Genomic DNA, 15904 nt, shown 5'->3' on the forward strand with positions numbered 1-15904 from the left:
TTATATATAGAGGTAAGTGATATTAATAGTCTAATTGTAGCAATTCTTGCTACTGGAGCATAGGTATCAAAGTAATCAATACCTTGTCTTTGTGTAAAACCTTTTGCTACCAACCTTGCTTTAAATTTATCAATGGTTCCATCGACCTTCATTTTCTTTTTGAAGATCCATTTACAACCTATTGGTTTGGAACCTGGTGGAAGATCAACTAAGATCCAAGTTTGATTTCCCATTATTGAATCCATTTCATCATTTATTGCTTCTTTCCAAAAAGCAGAGTCTTGAGATTTCACTGCTTCTTCAAATGTAATAGGATCAGATTCGGTATTATAACAATAAGGTATCTTATTGCATATACTTTCACCTTTTCCTTCTACAAGAAACATAATGAAATTTGGTCCAAAATCTTTGACCTTTTTAATCCTCTTACTTCTTCTTAATTCTTGACAAGATTCATCATTATTATCAATTTGTTTCAATGGAATCTCATTCTCATTTGAAGAATGAATCAATTGTTGTGGTTGTAATTGTCTTGATATAGAATTAAATCTATTTTCATCAAAAATAGCATCTCTTGATTCAATAACCGTATTAATTGAAATTGAATCATTTGGTTCAATTACTATGAACCTATATGCCTTGCTATTATGTGCATAACCTATAAATATGCATTCAATTCCTCATTCACCTAACTTTTTACGTTTAGGTGTTGGAACTTTTACAATAGCTCTACAACCCCAAACCTTTAAATAATTAAGGTTTGGTTTCCTTTTCTTCCATTGTTCATAGGGGGTTATTTTAGTTTCCTTATTAGGAACTCTATTCAATATATGACAAGCTGTTAGAACAGCTTCTCCCCAAAAACCCTGTCCAAGACCTGAATATGATAACATTGAATTTACCATTTCAATCAAGACTCTATTTTTCCTTTCAGCTACACCATTTTGTTGTGGTGTGTAAGGGGCTGAAACTTGATGGACAATTCCAGTGAGTTCAAAATAACTTGGATTATAGTATTCTCCACCTCTATCCGATCTTAAGCACTTGATAAATGATTCACACTGAAGTTCAACTTCAGATTTATAAACTTTAAATTTATCAAGCGCTTCATCTTTTGAATGCAATAAATATACATAACAATATCTAGAACAATCATCAATAAAAGTAACAAAATATTTCTTTCCACCTAATGTAGGAGTATTATGCAAGTCACATAAATCACTATGTATCAAATCAAGCAATTTTGTTTTCCTTTTAACCTTAGGGAAATGATTTCTTGTAATTTTAGTCAACATACAGGTATTGCATTTTTCAATATTATTATTAAAAACAGGAATTAAATCTAATTTATACATGTCATTCAATTTTCTATAATTCAAATGACCTAATCTATAATGCCACAAACAAAATGATTCAACCATATAAGCAGAAATAGTATTTTTATTCTTATTAATAATATTAAGTTTGAACATGCTTTCATACATATACCCTTTTCCCACAAAAATTCCTCCCTTAGACAAAATAAACTTATCTGCCTCAAAAACAAGTTTGAAACCAAACTTATTCAACAGACTTCCAGACACTAAATTTTTCCTAACTTCTGGTACATAATATACATCATTTAAGGTTAAAACCTTTCCAGAAGTGAATTGTAGTTCAACAGACCCTTTGCCTTTAATTGTTGCGGTGGAAGAATTTCCCATGTACAAGACATTGTCATTTTCACATTGTGTGAACTTTGTGAACATGCTTTTGTCTTTGCACACATGTTTGGTTGCTCCGGTATCAATCCACCATGTATTATCATCTTGTGCCATATTAATTTCAGATATCATTGCAACGAACTTTTCGTTATTATCAGCCTTAGAAGATGATTTCTTCTTTAAAAATCGACATTCATTCTTGAAATGTCCCAGCTTTCCACAATGATAGCATGAGCCCTTTTGTTTCTTTTTGAACTTAGGTGCTTTATCAGCCTGATTGAACTTTCTTTTGAATGGTTTAGTAGTTTGTACTTCCTCCGTAACATGTACTTTGGCATTTTCAGAATTTAGGTTCTGATCTTGTTTTCGATACTCTTCTTCAATACGAAGATGATTTGCCAAAGCCTCAAGAGATATTTCCTCTTTCTTATGTTTTAGACTTCTTTTAAAGTCTTTCCAAGATGGAGGAAGTTTGTCTATTATAGAGGATACCACAATCATTTCATCCATTTTCATATCATATTGCTTAAATTGATTCAGCATCTTTTCAATATCACGAAATTGTTCCATAACAGAACGACCATCAACCATTTGATAATTATTGAAACGACTGACAAGAAATTTCTTACTTGTAACATCTTCGGTCATGTATCTTGCCTCCAATATGTCCCATAATTCTTTAGCGGTGACGTCGTTTTGGTAGGTGTCGAACAAACCATCAGATAAACCATTCAATATGTGGCCCATGCACATGTAATCAGCATTGTCCCATTTTTGTCTTTCTCGGGTTGCAGCAATAGATTCGTTTTCATTCTCTTCAGGTCTTGGAGTATCCAAAACATCAGCAATCTTCAAAGTTGATAACAAAAAGTGCATCTTTTTCTGCCATCGTCGAAAATTGCCACCATCAAAACGATCAAGTTTAACAAAGTTGGAAGCCAACTCCCTTAGTGTTCCACTTTCATGTGTTGTGGTAGTCATCATGAAATATAACCTTAAAATTGTTTGTACAAAACTCCGGTAAGGAAAAAACTCGAACACACGATCGGAACTCGAAAAGAAAAAGAAGAAATAGGACAGGCTCTAAGGCGTGTATCAAGCCACTATCTTTAAGGTTATATTCACCCCCACTTATCTTCAGTGTGCAAACGAGTTCCAAGCAAATTAACCTCGAGGATACAATGAAGCCAATGACTATTTGCGTTTTGCACTGACGAGAATAGTCCACTATGCACTGAGTAATGTATAACAAAAACTCAATTTCTACAAAGGATTTCTGCAGCAATACTTTATAGAATAATCTAATAATATTAGAAAATGAAGGAAGAGAAGAAATAATATTAGAATTTGTTGATATGATTTCCAAATGAAATCTCATTCCTATTTATAGGAATTTTCATGTCTCTTCATAGAAATATTTCAATAGGTGTCTTTATGAATAAATAAATAATAATAATTATTCATTTAATTTTGTAACTATTCAAATAATATTTTTTGAATAGTTATAATTCTTTTTTAAAAAATCAAATGATATAACTTTTGACCAATGACCAAAAGTTTTATCTTTTGATTAATTACACCCATTCATTTATAGTTATTGGGATACTATAAATATTTAAAAATATTCCAACATGCTTTACTATAGTCTTAACAGGAAAGACTCTGAGATGAAAGGAACAAGAGTGAAGATTTAGATCTTGAAACTCTGAATTGAATGAATTTGTTATGCTGGATATGAGACAGTGGAAATGGGATGAATATATAACCACAAGGAGAGAGGCAGTCCCTTTAATGAATAGTACAATGCAGGTATTCATTGGAAACAAAGACATGTGATAGGCAGATATGTGGTGTAATCTGCAAGGTGGGCATGTTTGGTTTTATTGGATGATTAACCCAACAAGGTGGAGCTTATATATAAGTGCATAAATACATTGTAATATATCTTCCAAGTGGCTTAGCAACAATAAGGTGCAGTATTATTGACTCATTATCAGTTCACCACAGATTCCAACAGATATTTAGGTCTTGTTTAGTAGAGATTTATTTCATGTCTCCATGTGGAGAAACAAACTCTTCCATATAATTCTCAATAAAGATGTTAGGCAGGCAAAACCACGTGTCAGTACGAGAGAGTACCCAAATCATTGATCAGTACAGTTAGTTTCACTTTGCTATTAACCCTTGGACTTTGAATGTAAAGAGAGAACAATCCTTTTGCATCACAATGTGGTTGTCTCCTATTCAAGTAACTATGATTCTTCAGATATAAACCAAGACGAATATCAAGAATTTATAAAGAAAAATTTGGAAGGTTACCTTTTTTGCTCATTCTAAAAATGAAGGAGTTTGAGTTCAGTAGTATTTGTTCCTGAGTTAAATAATTACTACAAAGATTTCTTCTGGGTATATAAAACAAGTGATAATAAAGAGGCAAATCACATTGTTTGATAAACTATGTCTTTGGTGAGGCCAAAATCTTGGTCAAAACTATGTGACCAAGAGTGCAGGACAACAATAAAATATTCCAAATTTTACTTCCCATGGTCATAACATAAATAATAATCAACCAACTAATATTTGCTCGTTACAAAGTTACAGCCTTGTAATTTTCTTGTCCTTGTTGCTTTCTTGCTGAGATATGCCAATCCGCAGAATCTGTCTTTTGGTTAGTACTCCTCAGGGACGCAGCACTGTTTTGTGATTACATTGACATATATTCTGTTTAGCATCTTGGCCACACACTTTATGTGTCCTGACAGCCGGTTTTTGGTAGGCCTTCTAGTTAGGGTAATGTACAGGTTCACCTACAGATTGTTGTTGCTGGTGCAAAACTATTAAAACTTAGTCATGAATTTGCATAACATTATCATTATATCAGATAGATAAATGAACTTCTAAATATTTTTATCACTGATGCTAGAAAAAATATAAAATCTATAAGGCCGTTGGATCTTTGGATACCGTTTCTAGAAGGTATTTTCAGTGCATCATAAAGCAAAAGAAAGTGGACTTCTTGAAATGTTGCAAAGAAACAACTGATTTCAGTTATCAACAATGTCAATTGCTTTTACAAAATTAGAATGATTTTACAGTGAAACATCTTTTGGCAATACGATATGATACTGACTATTTTACACCTAGGAAGAGATGGTTTCGTGCAACAGAATTCTTTACAAGATTCATGACTAAATCACTCAGAATTCACAAACAAGTGACTTTGGATCTTCATGTCCTTGATTGAAATAAGTATCCGACGTGCAACGATATGTAGAAATGGAATTGACCACTGCTCTCTCCAAATCCTTGGATAATCCTCATTTCACAATGGAGACAATGTAGTTCATGAAAACTGAATCACATGGAAATGTTATAGCTCCATCACTTGGCAGTCCAAACTCCTCTTCAGACAACTTGAAGAGTTCACGGAAAATGCAGATGCTAAGAAATGCCAAGGGAATCAGGAAGCGTCTCTTATCCATTGTGAAGATAACAAAGCATCCTTTAACAACCTCTGATGATCTATTATAATCATTTGCAGCAGCAGCAGCTATCTTTGTACTAGTCCTTTCTGAGGCAATTCTTTTCTTTCCAATGGATGCTATCTTCTGCCACTTCCTTTCTTTCTGATAAGCTTCTTTGTTGTAATCATGCTTACATAGTTTACATGTTGTGGATGGAAATCTTAAAGCAAGAAAGTGACAAAGAAGGTTGATTGGTATTTGACGGTTAGCAATACTGGATGAAGAAGTCATTCAGCTATTTATATGCTTGCTATTCTGACGCTACTTGTGATGTGCATTTCAATGTCAAAGCTTGTAAGCTTCTCTATTGGATTCTACATTGGCAACTTTGCTTGAGATTCTTTCGATGCTAATTAAGACCAATTAGGGAATTCCAATAAAATTTGGAAGATAATGAAATTTATAATATCCTATAAAGTATTATACGAGTACGGAATTCATACCTTGATGCTGTAACTTGACAAACAAGAAACATAACCAAATCTTATGTCTTTTAGTCAATCCAAAGCTTGCAGGTAAAACCATGTGCTTTGTTGCTATGGAATAAACAATGCTAGATTGTAATTAGTTAGATGAAGATACTGAGTAACAAAAGGACATGGAAACCATCGAAACAAGGAAAAGGTTTGTAATTACAGTTAATTACTAAGCATGGTTGATAAAATGCAATACTTTATCCCTTCGGTATCAGAGTTGGTTATATTGTGGAATCATATACTTGTATGCATACCCGAATATAGGTTGGAAACAAGTTTAAGACAGTTATACTTTAGGAAAAATGAAAAGAGTCCGAGTAACATAACTGTGAAAGTCTTGGCGGAGACAGTCCTTTCCTGTCTTGTGGCTTAAGGACACTGATAGGACGAAACAGAACTTACCGAAGAAAGCTGAAGCACAAAAGGGAGTTTTGTCTCCTAATAAATACAAGTTGGTAATAACAAGCACAATATATCTTTCAATCAATACAAATCAACCGGAATTATTCACAAACAACAAATCAAGTGAGACACACAATTTACATAATTTTCACCATTGGGTCGGCATTGAACTATAGATTTGGACCCTTGAGAGCATTAAATTTGAGAATATGAGGAAAATATTGTGTGGAAACAATGTTAGTTGTAAGGCTTGAAACCTTACTATCCCTAAAGCACTAAGACAAACCTACCTGTATTTCATATGCAAAGTGATGTTACAACTCTAAGATTGAAGGTTTGAAATCTTAAAGAAGAAAAGAATTAAAGACTGTTGAATTTGATGCTGGAATCTGTGAAGAGACATCCATTATAAACAGTAAAAAAAACAAATAATAGTTAAATGATCTTTTTTAGTCATCAAAAAAGGCTATTGCATTTCATTAACTGTGGATTTCAACATTTACAAGATATTATTACATAAACCATTTACAATATCAAAGCATAATTTCCTCAGAATCCATAAACTAATGACTGTTGGTCTGTATGGGCTTGATGGCAATAACTAGCATTTGATGAACAGCGATAGCTTGCAACAGAGTTCAGTACAGCTTTCTCCAAATGCTTAGCTAAACTCCTTTGTAGTAATGAGAGAATGTAATTCATGGCAACTGAATCACAAGGTAATGTTATTGGTCCATCGCTTGGCAATCCAAACTCCTCTTCAGACATCTTCAAGAGCTCCACGAAAATGGTGTTTCTTAGATAAGCTAAGGGAATCACAAATCGCTTTTGATCAATTGTGTAGATCACAAAATGCCCTTTATCAACAAGTGATGAAGTAATTCTCCTTCTTCCAATGACAGCCAATTTCTGCCACTTTCTTGCCTTTCTGATAAGAATCTTTGTGCTAACCATGCTTGTTTGCTCAGTGACTAATGGATGGAAACTGTATGAATTAGAAGAGAGAAAGGTTATATTTTTTTTGTGCTTAAGAGATGGAACTGATGGCGGTATTTATAAAGCACAACAGAAAAAAGGAACTCGTTAAGTTGTAAGCCTTTTTTTTCTTGTGTCGTAAATGTCTATGCAACAGCATGAGATTACTTCCAGTGATATAACTATTTGGATACATATGTTTGCATATGTTAGGCAACCAAACAAGACTTTGGGGTGGGGGCCTCTTTCTTCTTGTCTGCCTTTTGGTTTAAAGGCACACCAAGTTCTACATGTAATCTAATACATTGTGGAGCAGGTAAAAGATATTTTTGCCTGCAAGGCCTAGAATTTGGAAGAATCCCAGGCCCTTATCCAATGGAAACCCCCGTTTAAGAAATCCATTAGTTTCTTCTTCCATACCCACCAAGGTGGAGTTGGGTCTTATATTTTCTCAGAAAAGGCCCAAACAATGGATTCGGTGCAGCAATCATATAGGAATCTGTCGGATTCTGTTGTTCATGTCGTAGTGCAGGTAAAAGAACAACTGCCATGGAAGCAGACAACTAAATATGAAACGAAAACTGTGAGTTTTCTCATTATGTATGTTTGCTAACGTACAATGGTGTTAACTGCTATAGTATACAAAACTGAAAACAAAATTTGGCTTTAGAAACTCTAAATTGGTAACTGTTGGTGTTGCGCGGAAGCGTGTGAAAGAGTAAAAATATTGTACTGAAAAATCACACTAAGTTCAATTCCTAGGAAAGAGAGGTAGATCACGAAGATCACTTAAATACCAAGTCTTTCCTAGCCAGAATATCCCTCTATCGTAATTTAATAGCACAATAAATCACTACAATCACATTCACAAAATATGCAAAATAAATAATAAAGAACACCAGAATTTTAACGAGGTTCAGCAAATTTTGTCTACGTCCTCGGGCACTACCAAATATATTTCACTCCAAAAATTACAAGTGAAATTTACAAATAGGAGAGAGAATAATGCCTTAAGTAGAGAATGGCAATTATGGGATGAAGAAAGTAAGAAATGGTTAGGCCTATTTATAGTTGAAGTTCAAGGATCAACTTGTAATATCCCTATACAATTAGGGACCAAAATTGCAATTATCCCATGCCAACTTTTAACCCAACTTGCCAATCAATCTTACTTTCTACTTTAGGTGCCCACCCTTTTTGACTTTTCAAACAATGGGTGGGTTCCAATAATCTCCACCTTGAAGATTTAATTAGGATAATCTTATCTTCACACAATTCTTTCTGCCTTTGACAACAATACTTGATAGTGCATTCTTTAACTGTTAAACTTGCAGGATATTAATCAAGTTCAAACAATGTTCAAACTTGGTTACTGTTACCACCTTGGTTATTATATCTGTGGGATTATCTGCAGTCTTGATCTTCTAAAGACAAATTTTCCCATCATCAATAATTTCCCGCACAAAGTGGAAACGTACGTCAATATGCTTTGTACGTGCATGATAAACTTGATTCTTTGCTAAATGAATAGCACTTTAACTATCACAATACATGTTAATATGCTCCTGGACCAATCCTAAAGTTTTAGTCATACGTTGTAACCAAGTTTGAACATTGTTTGAACTTGATTAATATCCTACAAGTTTAACAGTTGAAGAAGGCACTATCAAGTATTGTTGTCAAAGACAGAAAGAATTGTGTGAAGATAAGATTATCCTAATCAAATCTTCAAGGTGAAGATTATTGAAACCCACCCATTGTTTGAAAAGTCAAAAAGGGTGGGCACCGAAACTAGAAAGTAAGATTGGTTGGCAAGTTGGGTTAAAAGTTGGCATGGGATAATTGCAATTTTGGTCCCTAATTGTATAGGGACATTGCAAGTTGATCCTTAAACCTCAACTATAAATAGGCCTAACAATTTCTTACTTTCTTCATCCCATAATTGTCATTCTCTACTTAAGGCATTATTCTCTCTCAATCCCAACTACTGTATACGTGAACAGTACTATATACGTAAATAGTATCGTATATGTGAATAGTGCCATATACGTGAATAGTGCCGTAAATGGTCGTATTTCCCAAGTACGAATCTGGCTCTGATACCAATTGTTGCGCGGAAGCGTGTGAAAGAGTAAAAATATTGTACTGAAAAATCACACTAAGTTCAATTCCCAAGAAAGAGAGGTAGATCACGAAGATCACTTAAATACCAAGTCTTTCTTAGCCAGAATATCCCTCTATCGTAATTTAATAGCACAATAAATCACTACAATCACATTCACAAAATATGCAAAATAAATAATAAAAAATACCAGAACTTTAACGAGGTTCAGCAAATTTTACCTACGTCCTCGGGCACTACCAAATATATTTCACTCTAAAAATTACAAGTGAAATTTACAAATAGGAGAGAGAATAATGCCTTAAGTAGAGAATGGCAATTATGGGATGAAGAAAGTAAGAAATGGTTAGGCCTATTTATAGTTGAGGTTTAAGGATCAACTTGCAATGTCTCTATCCAATTAGGGACCAAAATTATAATTATCCCATACCAACTTTTAACCCAACTTGCCAACCAATCTTACTTTCTACTTTCGGTGCCCACCCTTTTTGACTTTTTCAATGGGTGGGTTCCAATAGTTGCTTTGTTTCTTGCTTATTGAGATTCAATGATGATGAGCAATGGCCGGTAACTATAGACATAATCAATGCTTTCTCCACTTCTTTACTTGCTTTCCTTTTAATCAATTCAATTGCATACTCCATGAAGGTTGAATCAAAGGGCAATTTAAGGTGTCCGTTGCTTGGAATTCCGAACTCTTCTTTTTTTAAGTTGAACAACTCCATCACTATTTCGTTCTTCAGATATTCCAAAGGAAGCATAAAGCGCTTCTCATCAGCGCTATACACCACAAAGTGACCCTTCTCCACCATTGATGATGTGCTCGAGAATGTGATCCTTTTTCTCTTAATTGCTGCCAATTTTTGCCATTTCCTTGCCAGTTTAATAAGCTTCCTTGCACTGATCATTTTGTTTGCTTTCTTAAACAAGGGAGAATGTTTAGTAGGACAAGAGAAGGAAGAGGATCTAAAAGATCTTAGGAAACTGAAAAAGCTTTTCTTGTGCTGGGCTGATGAAAATAGAAAATGGATGAAAACATATATATAAATGCACAAAAGTTCCAAAAGCAGTACTTTGAATGAATCAACTAGATGTAGGAGGCAAAACCATGTGGTTGGAAAATATGATCCATCACTTGGGAAGTGGCCAGTTGGGCATGTCTGGAAGGTAAGGGAAGTGCTCCAATGACCGACATGTTCTGGATATATTACTTAACAAGAAAAGAAAAGAATAAAATGTGGTTCCAGTTTGCTTAACTCTGGATTGATAGGTTTTTATGATTTCTGGAACAGGATTTGCCCCCCAAAGAACTATACTTAGGTTGAAATGTCTTTATCTCCAGGATGTTATGCTTTTAGATATATCATATAGAAATCTACTTCACATTGTTTTGTCTGTTGATGGCTTGAAGAGATTGCTAACAACAGTCAGGTTTACTTTGTAGTACTGAAGGTTTTGAATTGTGGGGCCAAATATGGGAGCATTTTACTTCAATCCACTGTCCAGACAATAAGCTTCCATCTATTTCAGCTGCTTTTACTTGATGACTACTGTGATTGGTTAGACACAAAAATGATCCAAAGGAGGTCCTTTGAATTAAGGAACTCAATGTAGGGACTCAAGGGAAGCCAAACCATGTGGTTATAAATTGTGGCATCTGCAAGTGCAAGACCAGGCATTGCAGTACCCTACATGTCCTGGATAATATTACCTAATGAGAAAAAAATTGTGGGTCTAGTTTAGTGAACCCTGGATTGATGGGTTATGCAAGTCGAATCAGGAGTTGCTCCCAAATAACTCTACTTTGTGTAAATATCTTTATTTCCAGGCTGTAAAACTTCAGCTGCTTTTACTGGATAGATATTGCGAGTGCTTAGGCATAAAAAAAGGTATCCAACTTCTGACTGAGATGATATCCTTTGCAACTAAGCTAATAAGAATCTTTGCGCTAACCATGCTTGTTTCTCAGTGACTAATGGATGGAAGTTGTATAAATTAGAAGAGAGAAAGGGTATTGTTTTTGTGCTTAAGTGAAGGAACTGATGGGGGGTATTTATAAAGCACAACAGAAGCAAAAAAACTCATAAAGTTGTGAACTTTTTTTCTTGTGCCGTTAATCTCTATGCAACAGCGTGTGATTAATTCCATTGATATAAATATTTGGATATACATGTTTGCATATGTTTGGCAACCAAACAAGACTTTGGGGTGGGGGCCTCTTTCTTCTTGTCTTCCTTTGGGTTTAAAGACATAACAAGTTCTATATGTACTCCCAGGGCCTAATCCAACGGAAACCCAGTTTCAGAAATCCATTAGTTGCTTCATCCATATCGACCAAGGTGGATTTGGGTCTTCTGTTTTCTCAGAAAAGGCCCAAACAATTGATTCGGTGCAGCAGTCATATAGGAATATATAGGATTCTTGTTGTTCATGTCATAGTGCAGGTAAAAGAACAACTGCCATGGAAGCAGACAACTAAATATGAAAAGAAAACCATGAGTTTTCTCATTATGTATATAAGTTAATGTACAATGGTATTAACTGCTACAGTATACAAAACTGAAAACAAAATTTGGCTTTAGAAACTCCATATTGGTAACTGTTGGCTTGTTTCTTGCTGATAGAGATTCAATGATGATGAGCAATGGCCATTAACTATAGACATAATCAATGCTTTCTCCACTTCTTTACTTGCTTTCCTTTTGATCAATTCAATTGCATACTCCATGAAGGTTGAATCAAAGGGCAATTTAAGGTGCCTGTTGCTTGGAATTCCAAACTCTTCTTCTGCCAAGTTGAACAACTCCATCACTATTTCGTTCTTCAGATAGTCCAAAGGAAGCATAAAGCGCTTCTCATCAGCGCTATACACCACAAAGTGACCCTTCTCCACCATTGATGATGTGCTCGAGAATGTGATCCTTTTTCTCTTAATTGCTGCCAATTTTTGCCATTTCCTTGCCAGTTTAACAAGCTTCCTTGCACTGGTCATTTTGTTTGCTTTCTTAAACAAGGGAGAATGTTTAGTAGGACAAGAGAAGGAAGAGAATCTAAAAGATCTTAGGAAACTGAAAAAGCGGTTCTTGTGCTGGGCTGATGAAAATTGAAAATGAATGAAAACATTTATATGGATGCACAAAAGTTCCAAAGGCAGTGTTTTGAATGAATCAACTAGATGTAGGAGGCAAAACCATGTGGCTGGAAAATATGATCCATCACTTGGGAAGTGGCCAGTTGGGCATGTCTGGAAGGTAAAGGAAGTGCTCTAATGACCTACATGTTCTAGATATATTACATAAGTAGAAAAGAAAAAAATGCGGTTCTAGTTTACTTAACTCTGGATTGATGGGTTTTTATGATTTCTGGAATAGGATTTGCCCCCCAAAGGAATATACTTAGGTTGAAATGTCTTTATCTCCAGGCTGTTATGCTTTTAGATATATCATATAGAAATCTAATTTGCATTCATTTGTCTGTCGATGGCTTCAAGAGATTTCTAACAGCAGTGGTCCTGGTCGTAATGTATACTTTGTAGTACTGAAGGTCTTGAATTGTGGGGTCAAATATGGTAGCATTTTACTTCAATCCACAACCCAGACCATAGGCTTCAATCTACTTCACCTGCTTTTACTTGATAACTACTGTAATTGGTTAGCCAAAAAAATGTCCCAAAGGAAGTCCTTTGAATTAAGGAACTCAATCTAGGGACTCACGGGAAGCGAAACCGTGTGGTTATAAATTGTGGCATCTACAAGTGCAAGACCAGGCATTGCAGTACCCCACATGTCCTGGATAATAATACCTAATGAGAAAAAGTTTGTGATTCTAGTTTAGTGAACCTTGGATTGATGGGTTATGCAAGTCTGAAACAGGAGTTGCTCCCAAATGACTTTACTTTGTGTAAATGTCTTTATTTCTAGGCAGTCATGCTTTTGAACACCTCATATGATAATCTACTTTCACATTCATCTATCTGTTAATGGCTCCAACATATTGCTAGCAATCGATTTTCGTACTTTCTGTACAGATGGAGATGTTCAATTGTGAGGTTGGATATGTTTGCGTTTTGCTTCAATGCCCATATCATAGGATCTAAAGCTTAAGTATACAGTACGTCCTGCTCAATTAATATTAACTTTGCACATTAATCCACTCCAGCCAACAAATCGTCAGCTGCTTTACACATTAGTGAGCTGCACCTCGACTTTTCAGGCTGGATCAAACAGGATTCAGGTCACAAACATTATTTGGTGTGCTCTCCTTTGGAAGCATAAAGCGTTTCTGATCCACACTGTATACAACAAAATGGCCCTGCTCAACTGCTGTCGACGTGCTGCAACTGTTTGCGTCAGTATCTGAGGTGGCACTTGGTGATGTGATCCTCTTTCTCCTGATTGCAGCCATTTTTTGCCATTTTCTTGCTAACTTGATAAGTGATATGTTAATTTTTGCTACATGTCTTTCTCTTTTGCATGTGTTCAATCTTACGATGAATTCTTTTGACAATTTATTGAACATTTGAGCCTTAAAACCTCATACTTAGTCGATTTAAGCAATTGGGCAAATTTCGAACTGAATGTTTAAGTATATAGATTGGTCGACATTTAGGTTTTAAAAATTGGACGAAAAGAGACAGAAGCTCTTAAACGTGCAAGTAAAATAGGAGTTGAGCTAGGACAAGGAATCCTAGAATCCGACGTTGAAAAGTTGAGCGAAGCAATACATGCAGAGGCAATTCGACGTAGGAAACAAGTCGAAGAGGTTGAACCTGAGACCGAACCACTCTTTGAAATAAAAAACAACCTCGGTGAACTAGAAAGAATGGCAAACTGAACCATTCGTCAACTAGCCGCTGCTCCCAACGAGCAAACACCGTTATGCATCAACTATCTAACCGGAGGAACCCCTTTTGAATTGAAGTCGGGCTTGATTCACCTTTTGCCCACTTTTCGAGGCTTGAAGAACGAAAATCCACACACTCACTTGAGAGAATTCCACATGGTCTGCTCAAGCATGAAACCCCAGAGAGTACCCGAAGATGAGATCAAACTTCGGGCCTTTCCTTTTTTTTAGTTGATACAGCAAAAGAATGGTTATTTTACTTACCCCCCGGTTCTATCACAACGTGGGATGACTTATCTCGTGTATTTCTTGACAGGTTTTTCCCAGCGTCACGAGCAGCTGAGCTTAAGAGGGACATAGTGGGAATTCGCCAATTGGAGAGTGAATCGCTCTACGACTACTAGGAGCGGTACAAAAAACTGTGTGCGAGTTGTCCTCAACATGGGTTGACCGAACAATCACTTCTTCAATATTTCTACGAGGGTTTGCTCCCTATGGAAATGAAGATGATCGATGCTGCTAGCGGAGGAGCGCTTGTCAATATGACCCCTCAAAGGGCAAGAGAGCTAATATCCACCTTGGCGATAAATTCTCAACAATATCGGCCAAATTCGGAACCGACAAGACGGGTCAATGGGGTAAACGTTTCAACTTTAGAAGATAAATTGGATAAGCTTACGAATGTTGTTCAATCTTTGCTTACAGAAAAGAAGAGTTTGACCCCACTATGTGGAATTTGTACTACGTCTGAACACCCGACAGATTTGTGCCCAATCCTTAACGACAATTCAATGGCACATGTTGACGCTATCGGAGGTTTTCCAGGACCTCCGCAAAGACACTATGATCCTTTCTCCAACACCTACAATCCCGGGTGGAAGGATCATCCTAACTTGAATTACGGAGCTAATCCCCGATATAATCCACTATACCAACCGAGACCTCTGCAACCACCACCACAACACAAGTCGAGTACATCTCTAGAACCTATCGTGGAAAGACTTGCTGCCGATGCTGCAAAATATCAACAGAGGACAGATGCATCAATACAAGAGTTAACTAATCAAGTTAGTAAACTCTCGATGGTAGTTAATCGCTTGGAGTCTCAAGGTAAACTACCTTCTTAAATAGAGCCGAACCCTCGGCAGAATGTCAGTGCAATAACTCTTGGTAGTGGAAAGGTTCTAGAAACAGTTCTAGCCAAAAATCATGGGCAAGAAAAGGAATGGGAAAAGTAGATCTCGGATCCAACAGCAAGGCCAAAATTGGAAGTTCAGAAACCAGTTGTGATGCCACCTCCTTTTTCAGGGAGGCTTGCAAGGGATAAGAAAGAGAAGGAGGAAAAAAAATCCTCGAGACATTCAGGAAGGTGGAGGTAAATATCCCTTTACTCGACTCTATCAAACAGATCCCTAGTTATGCAAAATTCCTCAAGGAATTGTGTACTAGCAAAAGGAGGTTAATAGGTAACGAAAGAGTAAATGTAGGAGAAAATGTCTCTGCAGTGTTGCAAAAGAAAGTTCCACCCAAATACAAAGACCAATGTATGTTTGCTATTCCTTGTGAGATAGGCAATATAGGCATTAAGAAAGCCATGTGTGATTTAGGGGCTTCCATTAATGTTATGCCTTATTCTATTTATAAACTGATTAACGCGGGTCCTTTAAAAGAGACAGGAGTAATAATCCAGTTGGCGGACAGGACAGTCGTCTATCCTGAAGGGCTGCTTGAAGGCGTCCTTATTAAAGTTAATGAATTAGTTTTCCCTGCAGATTTTTACATTATCGACATGGAGGATGACAATTCGGCTAATTCGTCTGACATAATTCTTGGGAGACCATTCTTGAGTACTGCACGAAC

The 15904-nt window shown here is 36.1% G+C and overlaps 4 protein-coding genes across 4 annotated transcripts; all 4 read right to left on the minus strand.

Annotated features, from left to right (window-relative positions):
• Positions 1–5020: 5020 nt before the first annotated feature.
• On the minus strand, positions 5021–5458 carry LOC107927874 (auxin-responsive protein SAUR66-like). Its single transcript, XM_016858996.2, has one exon. It carries the CDS (start codon positions 5456–5458, stop codon positions 5021–5023), a length of 438 nt encoding a protein of 145 aa, XP_016714485.2.
• Positions 5459–6604: 1146 nt separating this feature from the next.
• Positions 6605–7486, minus strand: LOC107927873 (auxin-responsive protein SAUR64-like). The gene has a single exon (XM_016858995.2). The coding sequence runs from the start codon at positions 7057–7059 to the stop codon at positions 6655–6657; it is 405 nt and encodes a 134-aa protein (XP_016714484.2). The 5' UTR covers positions 7060–7486; the 3' UTR covers positions 6605–6654.
• A 2163-nt stretch (positions 7487–9649) lies between these two features.
• LOC121222442 (auxin-responsive protein SAUR67) lies at positions 9650–10514 on the minus strand. The gene has a single exon (XM_041103213.1). The coding sequence runs from the start codon at positions 10108–10110 to the stop codon at positions 9700–9702; it is 411 nt and encodes a 136-aa protein (XP_040959147.1). The 5' UTR covers positions 10111–10514; the 3' UTR covers positions 9650–9699.
• Positions 10515–11682: 1168 nt separating this feature from the next.
• Positions 11683–12268, minus strand: LOC107927915 (auxin-responsive protein SAUR67-like). The gene has a single exon (XM_016859038.2). The coding sequence runs from the start codon at positions 12192–12194 to the stop codon at positions 11781–11783; it is 414 nt and encodes a 137-aa protein (XP_016714527.2). The 5' UTR covers positions 12195–12268; the 3' UTR covers positions 11683–11780.
• Between the last annotated feature and the right edge of the window lie 3636 nt (positions 12269–15904).

Source organism: Gossypium hirsutum, chromosome A03 (assembly GCF_007990345.1).
Source record: "Gossypium hirsutum isolate 1008001.06 chromosome A03, Gossypium_hirsutum_v2.1, whole genome shotgun sequence".
Lineage (NCBI taxonomy): Eukaryota > Viridiplantae > Streptophyta > Magnoliopsida > Malvales > Malvaceae > Gossypium > Gossypium hirsutum.

What these genes read in the sequence shown, in the direction of transcription:
- LOC107927874 (XM_016858996.2), bottom strand. Translation starts at nt 5,458, where the DNA reads ATGACTTCTTCATCCAGTATTGCTAACCGTCAAATACCAATCAACCTT.
- LOC121222442 (XM_041103213.1), bottom strand. Translation starts at nt 10,110, where the DNA reads ATGATCAGTGCAAGGAAGCTTATTAAACTGGCAAGGAAATGGCAAAAA.
- LOC107927915 (XM_016859038.2), bottom strand. Translation starts at nt 12,194, where the DNA reads ATGACCAGTGCAAGGAAGCTTGTTAAACTGGCAAGGAAATGGCAAAAA.
- LOC107927873 (XM_016858995.2), bottom strand. Translation starts at nt 7,059, where the DNA reads ATGGTTAGCACAAAGATTCTTATCAGAAAGGCAAGAAAGTGGCAGAAA.